At 35.8% G+C, this 12091-nt stretch overlaps 1 protein-coding gene across 1 annotated transcript; it reads left to right on the top strand.

Annotated features, from left to right (window-relative positions):
• The first annotated feature begins 11149 nt into the window (after positions 1-11149).
• On the top strand, positions 11150-12091 carry LOC125124087 (olfactory receptor 4C46-like). Its single transcript, XM_047774259.1, has one exon. The coding sequence runs from the start codon at positions 11153-11155 to the stop codon at positions 12089-12091; it is 939 nt and encodes a 312-aa protein (XP_047630215.1). The 5' UTR covers positions 11150-11152.

Genomic DNA, 12091 nt, shown 5'->3' with positions numbered 1-12091 from the left:
GAGATTGGGGTGTGTCCAGCATAAACAACAGACACTTAATTCATCAGAAATGACACAGAACATAATACATCTTTAATAAAACTTTTGAAGTTTCAGAATGTTTATGCATTTAAAAAGATGTAGGTCACACAAGATTTATTTCAGACTTAATCTTTTAAATCCTTTTTAGATTAACAGTATTATATTTCAAGTGAAATTTAGGGGAAGTGTATTTCATGTCTGGAACTTTGTAAATATTTTTCATGAAGAGTTACTTTTTGGATACTCATTTTACATGTGAGGAAGTAGAAAAATAGTTAATTCCACAAAATCACTAAGATATTAAGTACAACCCAAGACATGAACCTCTATTTGATGCCATTTTCTATGCTTTGCACAGTTATGCTACCTCATCTACTGGCCAAAAGTACTACCAGCTCTATTCCACCTCTATAAAGAGTATGGGGTCTTATACCCTTCTGCTGATACCATCTGTACAACTCTAAGTCCCTTCCCTACTCTATGCCACATATAATTTATGCATAAAGTCTAAATCACAAATGAAAATGACACATATCCATTGGAACTAAACTTTTTTTCTTGAAACAAAAGCTAGACATATGGTAGAGAAATAGCCTTAATTAGTTTGTAGCTAAGAGTTTCAGCAACTCCTCCTCCTGGCAATTATGGTTAGGATTCAGAGCACAGAGAGGCAGGCAATGGGGAACTTGAGGCACAATTGCTGGGCACCTGAACATATGGAATAAAGGTGATTATTATGTAAAAGTTCCTCCTTTTCTTAATTATTCTAAAAGCACATTTTAGAGGTCACCCTTGAAACATCAGAAAGACTGGAGAGCTGGTTGTTTTCTGCGGACATGCTGAAGAACTCAGTGTGAGTAAAAGATGACCTGCTGATTAAAATATACATTTAGAACAGGGGCTGCCACTTTGATATAATGTACCTAGAAGCAGAGAGTATCTTGAAACCATCACCTTTACCTATAACCAAATGTCTTCCATAAAAAAATAATATTTTGCCAAAAGACTATTCATTTCAATAAATTGTTTTTTAACGGCAGCAGTGGGGAACAAGAGGATTCATTGGACGGATGCCCTAACGATTACAAAGATGAACATTCAGGGTCTCATATCCTGTTACTTTTTTGTTGTGAACACTGAGCAATTCATCTTCTGAGTCTCCTTCTTTAGTAAGTGGTGCAATAAGGCTGAATCTACTTGTTTATGTTAATTGCAAAAAATGAATGACATGCAAGGAACACAATATAAAAGGGCTTATGATTCTAACTTGTCAAATACACAAAATATTACTCTCACAAATATTTGGAAAGCAACTAACTATTCTGAAAGGAAATAGGCACCAGCATTTTCATCACTTTATTGGTTTTAACTATGGATTTTTATCTTCTGCCCAAGGGGATTGATTAAAGAATCTTATTAGACACATAAAGTATAAGGAAAAAACGAAAGTGTTGCTATAACTTTGTTCTGGGTGTAAAACAGAGCTTAGCAAACAGCATATTTATGTACAAAAAGATATTATACAAACCTAGTAATTTCTTTTTTTTTTAATGGCCACATGTGTAGCATATGGAAGTTCCTAGGCTGGGGTTTGAATAGGATCTGCAGCTGCCAGCCTATGCCACAGCCACAGCCATATGGGATCAAGCAATGTCTGCAACCTACACCACACCTCATGACAACGTGGGATCCTTAACCCACTGAGCGAGGCCAGGGATCAAACCCTCATCCTCATGGATATTAGCAGGGTTCGGAAACTGATGAGCCACAGTAGGAACGCCAAAGCCTTTTTTAATGTGGAAGAATCTGATCAATTAAAGGACATAAATGATTTTAATGATAACATTAAATTCTATAAGATAACTGTAGAAAAACTAGATTGCAGCTCTTGGAATAGAATGTTTCCTGAACACTGATAAGCCTGGACATCTTTAACACCTGATCCACTGCTGCTCAATGTGTGATGGACGTCAGCTGCAAAAAACGTAGTCCCATATAGAAAAACATCCTCCAAAGCAGTGTCTGTAGAATTCTCTGAAACAACTGCCTTATGCAGAAATATCCCAGATCTCATCCTCAAATCATTTTCCTCCTGGTTTTTGTTTAGACCCCATAAATACTCTGGGTGCCTCCTCTCTCTTTCCCTCACTCTGTGTCTCTCTCTCTTTCTCTCTCCCTCTCTCTCTCCCTTTCTTCCCTTCCTCTCTCTCTTACCCCATCCAAATACACACACAGGTACACACTCATACTCTACACAAATAAATGCTTAGATACACAGGGTTTAGGGAGTAAAGAATTGTTCACTTTTTACAAACTTTTCAGTTAAAGAGTTTGTCCATGTTTTTTTTTCCCTTTCAAGCTTTAAAAATCTTGAGAAAAATCTCTGTGAGGAATTGTGGGCGAGGATAGGTCAACTACGGTGTGAAAAAAATAAACATCTAAATATAATTACTGGGAATTAGGATCTTTGACCAAGGACATGAGAGTATATAAATAGTGTAAAAATCCATCAAGGACAACTTGATATGATTTTTTCTGTTTCCTTAAATATTTATCACATCTATGATAAAGAAAAGTTGAGTTCCCGTCATGGCGCAGTGGTTAACGAATCCGACTAGGAACCATGAGGTTGCGGGTTCGGTCCCTGCCCTTGCTCAGTGGGTTAACCATTCGGCGTTGCCATAAGCTGTGGTGTAGGTTGCAGACGCGGCTCGGATCCCGCGTTGCTGTGGCTCTGGCATAGGCCGGTGGCTATAGCTCCGATTCAACCCCTAGCCTGGGAACCTCCATATGCTGCAGGAGCGGTCCAAGAAATAGCAAAAAAAAAAAAAAAGAAAGAAAGAAAGAAAAGTTGAAATTTGAATATTATGTGCTTATTTATTTGATACATTTAGAGTAGCATTTTAAATTCCATATACTACTAATAATAATATGTTCTAAGACACTTCACTAATACTATCCAAGTACTAACCATTTTCTTTTCACTACGATCCGATAAGGAATATATATAATTGCATTATTGCTCTTTTATTGCAAATAAGGAAACTAGAACCACAAGTTACACAAGTATTAAGGGGAATTCTGTATCTAACCTATTTTTGTATGATTCAGAAGCTCATATTTTTGGGGCTTAAATGGCTCTCATTGATAAAAATAAAATCTCAAACCCCTCCATTTGTCATCAAATCACCACCTAGATTTTCCTGAGTGCCCTCTCTTCAAAATAACTGCTGGGGAAATTATTCCAGAGTAATTTCAACACAAAAATTTGAATTTACTAAGATCAAAAAAGTTTACAAAATAATTTTTGTGCTGTTCAAAATCCTAATTATTTTCTTGATATTTATCCCAATTATTTTTCCCAATTTGAAAACATACTCACGCACACACACAAACATGTACTCATGCACATATGCATATATATCAGTCAGGTTGCTTACCTCTGTGAAATTAAAAAAAATTTTTTTGAAAATAGGGAAATTCTTCAGGTTGGTTCCTTTTATTTTTCTGTGACTGTGCTATGAAATAGTAAATAGATGTGGAATACCTCTTAATCTCTCATGAATCCTCCATCCAAAATAAATATTGAGGAAAGCATTGCTGGGGATACCTTAAATTAAAAGCCACAAGAGGGACCAGAGGGAAAAATTCCCACAGGCCCTTTACCGCAGCCAATGTGCATGTGGTTGTCATTGTAAAAATAAAGCAAATACTATTAGACTGGATATATACATAAATTTAAAGTTTACTTCTTTTATTTTTCTCTTACGGGTTTTCAGGTTAATGATCCAATATTTTCTGTAATGTTAGAACACTGATGAAACATTATGGGTATTTGTTTTTCTCGCTCTCTCCTCTCCTAGAATATTTCCTCAAAGGCTGAAGTCATTGTTGTTTATCATGATACATACTATATGTTTAATAAGCAATGAATTCTTTACCATCCCATTATAAATCATTTTCTGTTACTGTGTTGTTATTAGGGTGATGGCTAGAATTGGGAAAATTCACGATGCATACTTATTTTTCCCCTTGTTTTAGTTGTCTTTTTATTTTTTGCTTGATTTTGCCCTTTTTCTCTTTCTGGGTGAAAGAGGGAGAGGTGTATCAACACAAAGTAAAAGCAATAGGTTGAATAAATTGTAGTCCTTAGTTTATAGCAGGTGATCCTTATGGGCCCATGCAAGGTCATTTCAAAGGTTAATTTGATTTTATAATCTGTTTTCATTTTTTTAATTGCTAATTTTCACTTATCTTTGCCCATTCTGGACACTCACTATACTGTACTATATTTAACTCTTACTAGCTCCAGATTATTGCATGTTCCCTGTGGCTTTCCTGCAACTGTCCACATCTTGAAAATGATCTCTTACTATAATTTTCTATAATTACGGTGTTTGACTGGGTCTTCCCTTTGCTGCATGACACTGACTCATGTATGCATTTAATAATATAGCCTTAAAATACATGAATCAAGGATATATAAATCCACAGGAAGAAAATATCAATCCACCTTCACAGTAGACAATTCAATGTTTCTTTTTCAATTATTGATAAAGTAAAGCAGGCAGGAAGTGAGGAAGAATATAAAAGATCTAAATAGCACAATTTAAAAGAATATAGATGCATGAATAAAATCATACTCTTAACAAGGAATCAATATTACTGGCATGCATAGATGAGTAGATACAAAATTAAGTATTAGATCATTTTAAAAAAGCCTCAACATATTTTAAGGAAGTGATATTATGCAAAGTCTGAGCAAAATCTAAATCTAAATCTATATTACTGTTATTTGCTCAAACAGTTTAGGGATATCTCTCTCAAATAACTAAACATGTTATGGGAGATTATTAGTAGAGAAATTAAGTTTAAAAATATGTACAAGGAAGAGTTTCCATGTGGTCCAGCAGCTTAAGGATCCAGTGTTGTCACTGCAGTGGCTCAGGTCACTGCTGTGGCATGGGTTTGATCCCTGGTTTTGGAACTTCTGCATTCCATGGGTGCAGCCAAAAACAAAAAACAAAAATAAATACAAGGCATTTTACTTGGAAAGGAAGGAGTAAAACTACCTCCAATAACAAATGACATGATATTATATATAGAAAATACTAAAAAATTTACTCATACTATATCTATATAGCTATATATGTGTATGTGTGTATGTATATATATGTATACGTATGTGTGTGTGTATATATATGACTGTGTATACACACACACACACACACACACAATATATATACAAGATCAGGACATCAGCAAGATGAAAATCTAAAAGACCCCAATGCTCACAGCACACCCCCCCCAAAAAAAAATAGGAAGAATAAATGTAACTACAAACCAAATAAAATACTCAGGGAAAATTCTGGATTACAAAGAAGAAGCAGCAAATCTTTGTGGAGCTCAAAAATCATGGATTGCGACAGAGAAAAGTACAAGAAGCATATTACCTATGTCACCTCATATCCCAGTCCAGAGGAGCTCTGCACCAAGAGGCATCTCATCAAAGGAACTTTACCCCACAGGAAAAAATGAGAGAGGAAAGCAGGAACCCCACTAAGGCTTCACCATTGTGGATATTTGCAGCCTTTGCTACAGAGGCCTCCCGTATTCTTTAGCAATGTTGATCCCATTGGATGGAGCTAACTTGGAGTGCCCCACATTTGCATTTATTTCCTGGCACTGAAGCTATCTCTGCAGCGAGACCAACAATCAGCACCCTGTTTTCTGGGACAGCAACAGCGGAGTACCTCACCATATAGTGCTGGAGATGCCATTGCTCTGGGCCCAAACCCTGGCCCCAGGTTGTAGCTTTCTCCCACCATTATCAGTTTGCACTGCCCCTGGTGTGACCCCCCCACCCCAGTCTCAGTTTGAGGTTCTGAACTGTCACTGCATCGGACCACTGACATTTTTCTGACTTTAACTGACCACCACCTACATTGTGTTGCCAATTCCTGCGACTGTCTCCTTGGGTCAGAATTGAATTTTTGACCCGCCAAGCCCAGGCTGTACTAGCTCTGCATCCTGCCCCTTGGTACCAAGCCCCTGCTTCACATTGTCATCACAGGACCTATGTCACCAGGCAGGGTCCAACGTACCCTCTACAGCCAGAGTCACTGCAGCAAGACCCTGCGACCAAAGTCTCGGTTCCATAGGAGATCTGCATACACCTGCACTTTAGACAGCACTGTCACAGGTACAGCAAGCTCACCAGTGCTAACATTATACTCAGTGTTCAAAGGTTGAAAGAATGAAAAATAAAACTGGTATAGTCATACAATAAACAATTATTCCATCATAAAAATGAATGAAGAACATGCTATAACATGAGTGAACTTTGAAAACATGCTAAGAACACAAAAGAGCATACATTGTTTGATTCTGTGTATATGAAATGTCCAAAATAAACAAATTCATACAAACAGAAACTTTATTAGTGGTTCCCAGGTACTAGGGGGGAGGGATAAATGGTAACATAATAAATGACCACTTAATTGGCATAGGATGATGAAAATGATCTGTAATTAGAAAGCTGTAATGATTACACCACACTGTGTAGATATTAAAATCCAAAGGACTATACATTTTAAGTAAAGCGATGAATTTCCTGTTATGCAAATTTTGCCTCAGTTAAAAACAATCACAAATGAGAATTTTGAAATAAAGAAACTGAATTAATTAATTGTTTGAGAGGAAGAGTAGAAAGAAGAGAGACCAAGAGGCAAATAGACGCATTACTCAAATACACAATGAAAGCACATACTGCATCAGATTCAGATTCTAGGGACATTAACACGATGGTAGAAAATATCATGAGCACATTTAAACCAGAAAATCAGATAATGTAAAAATCAATTGTTAAAAAATTATTGCAAGGTTTGGCTTAAAAAAGAATTTAAAAATTGAGTCATCTTATACCAGTTGAAGATATTATGTTTGTAGTTAAAACCATTCTCAAAAATAATCCCAGGCCTAATAGCTTCAACTTCTAAATTCCACAAACTATTTTTAAAATAAAAAACACAAATTCTACATAAATTCTCTCAGAAAATAGGAAACACTAAGCACATAATTTTATAAAACCAGCATTGCGAAAAGGAACACAGTTGGAGAATTTATTCTACCAAAATTCAACACTCCCATGAATACGCTGTGTGATTTTGAAGTAAGGAAAAAAATACACTTAATTGAAACATAACAGAATGTTTATAAATAGGCTTAAATGTATGAATTTTTTTACAAAGATATTGAGGTAATTCAATGCAGAAAGATTAGATTTTTTTTTAACAAATTCTGGATCAATTGGACATACATAAGCAAAAAAACCAACCAACCAAAAAAATGAACCTCATCACTACCCCATGCTGTACACAAATGAACTCAAAATCAGTCAGAAACCCAAATGTTAAAGATGAATCTAAAAAAATCATAGAATACTTTTGACCTTGAGGTAGGTAAATATTTATTAGATATTACACAATAATAAGAAAAAAATTCAATCTTGTCAATAATATATATCTTCTGCTCATCAGATACCATCCATCTTAAAAATGAAAAGGCAATCCACAGACTAGGGGAAAATTACATATGTATATATATGCAAAACTTTGAAATCCATATATATGAATGTATAAAATTTTGTACATAAGCATGTTTATATTCATTTTATATATATCAAAAATAAATACAACAGAAATTTATATCTGGAATATATAATAAAACACAACTTAGTAATAAACTTGGAACTCCTATTTTCAAATGGTGCAAAAACTTAAAAAGAAACTTCAGAAAATAAAGATACACAAATGGTCAATAACAACATATTAAAAACATCATTAGGAAAAGTAAACTAAATCCTCCGTAATGCATCTCTACATACCTCCTAGAGTAACTAAACAAGTAATGCCAAGTGACAAGAATGTGGAACCATGCTTGTGTTTGATTTCATAATGGCCATCACATGATTCCAAGAAATAACTTACTGGGAGTCCTTCAGAATGTCTGTTTATTTTCATAGCCCTCTGATAAATGTCAAGAATAGGTGTTGAGACAAGTATTTTAAAGTGACTGACATTAATTTTTTGCCCTCGCTGCTCTAGCCCTCCCACAATCAATACTAGGTTTCCCAAAAAATTGTAATATGGGTAAGATAGAAGTTGTCTTTCTGACATGAGTCCACAGCTTAATTACATCACAGACCCCCAGGCTTGAATTGTGTCATCACTGCTATTTGCATGACATTCCCCTTTCTTAGAAAGTCAGGTTCTGATACGCAAAGGAAATTCACGTGTTTTAGCTCCAAGTGTAGGGAATACAATTCCCTACTCAAGAATAAATGTTTCTCAGCATGTCTCTCCAGAATATCTGCTTCTAAGACAAAGCCTTTCCATCAAAGAAAATAATTAATTCCTGGGAGAGATAATAGTATCTATAAGACACGGTCCTTGAACTTTTATGGAAACTTCTTTAAATATCCATGCATTGCAGATGAGAATGTCTTTTTTGTTGTTATTTACAGCTCCAGAACAGGATTCATCAGGGTAGAATGACTCATTTGAATGTGTTTCCACCACTACTTTTGCCTCTTATCTGTGGGACTGGAGACATCATTTTCCCATGGTTCCAAAGGAATTCATTCTAAATTCAAGTCTTAGGCTTTCTGTGAAAATCACCCAGGTTTTAGACTAGAAGGAAAGACATTTTAAAAAGACGTACTTATCTAGTATTGATCTGCTATTGAATTATCCATCATATTCTCTTTGTGAGTGTGCCATGTTTTTCATCTTGAAAGTTACCTTACCCAAGAAATGTCAATTTGAAGATGCGATTATTTCTGAGGCCCCAACTATCATTTAGATCATCTAGAACCAGGTGGTAAGTTTTTTTTCAATAATGCTGATGCTTATTAAAGATTGTGACTTTCCATACATAGTAATCATTATTCTCAGCACTTCAAATAGAGTGATGGGGCAGTTCATCTTCACCCCATTCTTCAAAAGAGAGTTGGTAAATATCATTAACCTAATTTGACATATGCAAAATCTGAGGCTCATAGAGTTTAAGAAATTTGTAGGATCCATCTCTCTAACACCAGATACTCTTCTTTTGCCACAAGACACTTCCTTTAATAATTAAAATTACCATGAGAATGAAAACAAAATTTAAATATACTTCACACACACAAAGACATAAATCTGTTGAATGCTATACATTATCAGCTATTTACTCCAAACACAAATATGAAGAACTCTACCTGGGACCAATGGCTATAGATAACACATGTCTCTGTGGTGTCTTTAAAAGTAAAATCGGAGATGATTCATCCTTTTTGCATGGTTAAATGTTTCTCTGTATTACTGCTCAAAATGTCCATTCTTCCTATCTTGTTGGTGCATAGTCATAAAACTAAGTGAAGTGCCTTTGTCCATAACCATGTGGTGGCTATGCTCATTTATTTTTCCTCAATCAATTCTCATAGCAGCCTGTGAGGTGGACAGTATTATTCTCACTTGATATAAGAGGAAACAGAATGTAAGGTGCCATAAAATGTACCCCAGGTTAAGCAGTCACAAGTGGAAAAGGCAAAATTCAAATCTAGTCTTTCTGATTTTCAAAACACTACATTTCATCACTGGGATAGTCATTTTCAACATTTTGAAGAAGAGCCTGTGGGCCCATTCTTTGGAGGGAAACTGGGGGGGGGACAAGAAATGGGGTGAGGGAGAAGCAAAGCTAAAATGGACCTTAAATAAAGCAATAACACATACTTATTAAGACTTTGGAATTACAATATGTTATACCGCGTGTGTACATGTTTGTGTGTCTGTTGATGAAATTGTTGTATATATGCTTGACTCTGAAGTATTATTAAGCACTTATAATTATTATGGTCATTTCAAAAGAAGTTTACTAGTTTAACATTGTTTACTACAACATAACAATAAAGGGCATGTGTGAAGAATTTGGAGGAAAAAATAGTAAAAATTATAATCTGATCTAATCTTGGCTCCGAGATTTCTTAGATATAATCATGGTTCTCATCTTTATTATCTGCTTGATCTTGGGCAGGATCCTTAACTTTTCTATGCTTTATTTACTGATTTGTAAAATAAGTGTAAAATGATAGTAGTAATCATTTCACAGATTTGTACTGATGATTAGATAACCAAAGGTTTGCAAATACACTTGGAGCACAGTAATAATGAAATTTTTATTTATATGATAATTAATATTACTATCAATATTAGTCTTTGAGATAGTTTCCCATGTGCAAAATGGATGAAATAATACTATCCACACAGGTTGCTATTATACCATTCCCACAGAAATCAATTATTAAAAGTATATTCATTAGCTATTATAAAGTTATTGGGGAGTTCCCCTTGTGGCTCAGTGGTTAACAAATCTGATTAGTATTCATGAGGATGTGGGTTTGATCAATGGCTTCGCTCAATGGGTTAAAGATCTGGTGTTGCCATGAGCTGTGGTGTAGGTTGAAGAGGATTTTGGAAAAATGTTTTTCATTTGATTATAGTATCTCCTCTATCTTGCTTTCCCATCACCAATATCCTGTTACACTTTAGGTCAATTATTACAAATAGTCCACTACTAGGGTTCCTCTCTTTGTCTCTCATCCGCATGCAGAATCTCAGTCCACTTTACCCAAGTGACACAAACATCTTTACTGGAGTTATATCCAAGATTCTCTTTCTCCAATCCTTTTTCATCCTACATATTCTCAGTTACTCTTCTTGGTTTCCTATTTCTTAGCATGGATGGAAAATTCCTTAGCTTTACATTTACAGCTTTACATCTATTTTCTCCTTCTCTTTTCATACTTAACATGCCACTCTAGGCGAGTGCTTCACCTTGGTGTCTAAGTATCTCACATCATTAACTGTACACTGATCATCTTCTGCCTCAGTGTCTAAGTTCCTCATGTCTACATTTTAAACATCACCCACCCTGGGAAAGAATTTGAGTAAGTTTCAAGAAATTGGAAACTTTCTTTTCTATCTCAAAAAAAAAAAAATCCTATAAGAATTCAGATTTCAGTAGACCCTAGGGATTTATGATGTATTAGATGCCTTTTTTTTTTTTTTCAGGCACTGGAGCGGTGCATAACATGAAATATATGGAGAACAGGAATAACGTAACAGAGTTTGTTCTACTGGGGCTAACAGAAAATCCAAAGATGCAGAATATCATCTTTGTGGTGTTTTTTGTCATCTACATCTTCACTGTGGTAGGAAATATGCTCATCGTGGTCACCATCACTTCTAGCCCATTACTGGAGTCCCCCATGTACTACTTCCTGGCCTATCTCTCCTTTATTGATGCTTGCTATTCCTCTGTCAATACCCCTAAACTGATCAGAGATTCACTCCATGAAAAGAAGACCATCCTATTCAATGGGTGCATGACCCAAATTTTTGGGGAACATTTCTTTGGAGGTACTGAGGTCATCCTGCTGACTGTGATGGCCTATGACCGCTATGTGGCCATCTGCAAGCCCTTGCACTATACAACCATCATGAACCGTAGAGTGTGTCACCTGTTAATGGGAGTTTCATGGGTGGGAGGCTTTCTTCATGGATTCATACAGATCCTCTTCATCTTCAGATTACCCTTCTGTGGTCCTAACATCATAGATCACTTTATGTGTGATCTGAACCCTTTGCTCAATCTTGCCTGCATTGATACCCACATTCTAGGGCTCTTTGTTGCTGCCAATAGTGGATTTCTCTGTATGTTAAACTTTCTCCTCTTGATTGGCTCCTATGTGGTCATCCTGCACTCTCTAAGGACAAAGACTTTGGAGGCTAGGCAAAAAGCACTCTCTACCTGTGTATCCCATATCATAGTGGTTGTCCTATTTTTTGTGCCCTGCATATTTGTGTACATGAGACCAGCAGCTATTTTGCCTATCGATAAAGCAGTTGCAGTGTTCTACACTATGATAACTCCCATGTTAAATCCTTTAATCTATACCTTGAGAAATGCCCAGATGAAAAATGCTATTAGGAAACTCTGTAGTTGGCAAGCTATTTCAAGTGATAAATAA

The sequence above is a fragment of the Phacochoerus africanus genome, chromosome 4 (assembly GCF_016906955.1).
Source record: "Phacochoerus africanus isolate WHEZ1 chromosome 4, ROS_Pafr_v1, whole genome shotgun sequence".
Lineage (NCBI taxonomy): Eukaryota > Metazoa > Chordata > Mammalia > Artiodactyla > Suidae > Phacochoerus > Phacochoerus africanus.
Note: the sequence above shows the minus strand (reverse complement) of the source record. Positions and strands in the feature narration are given on the sequence as shown.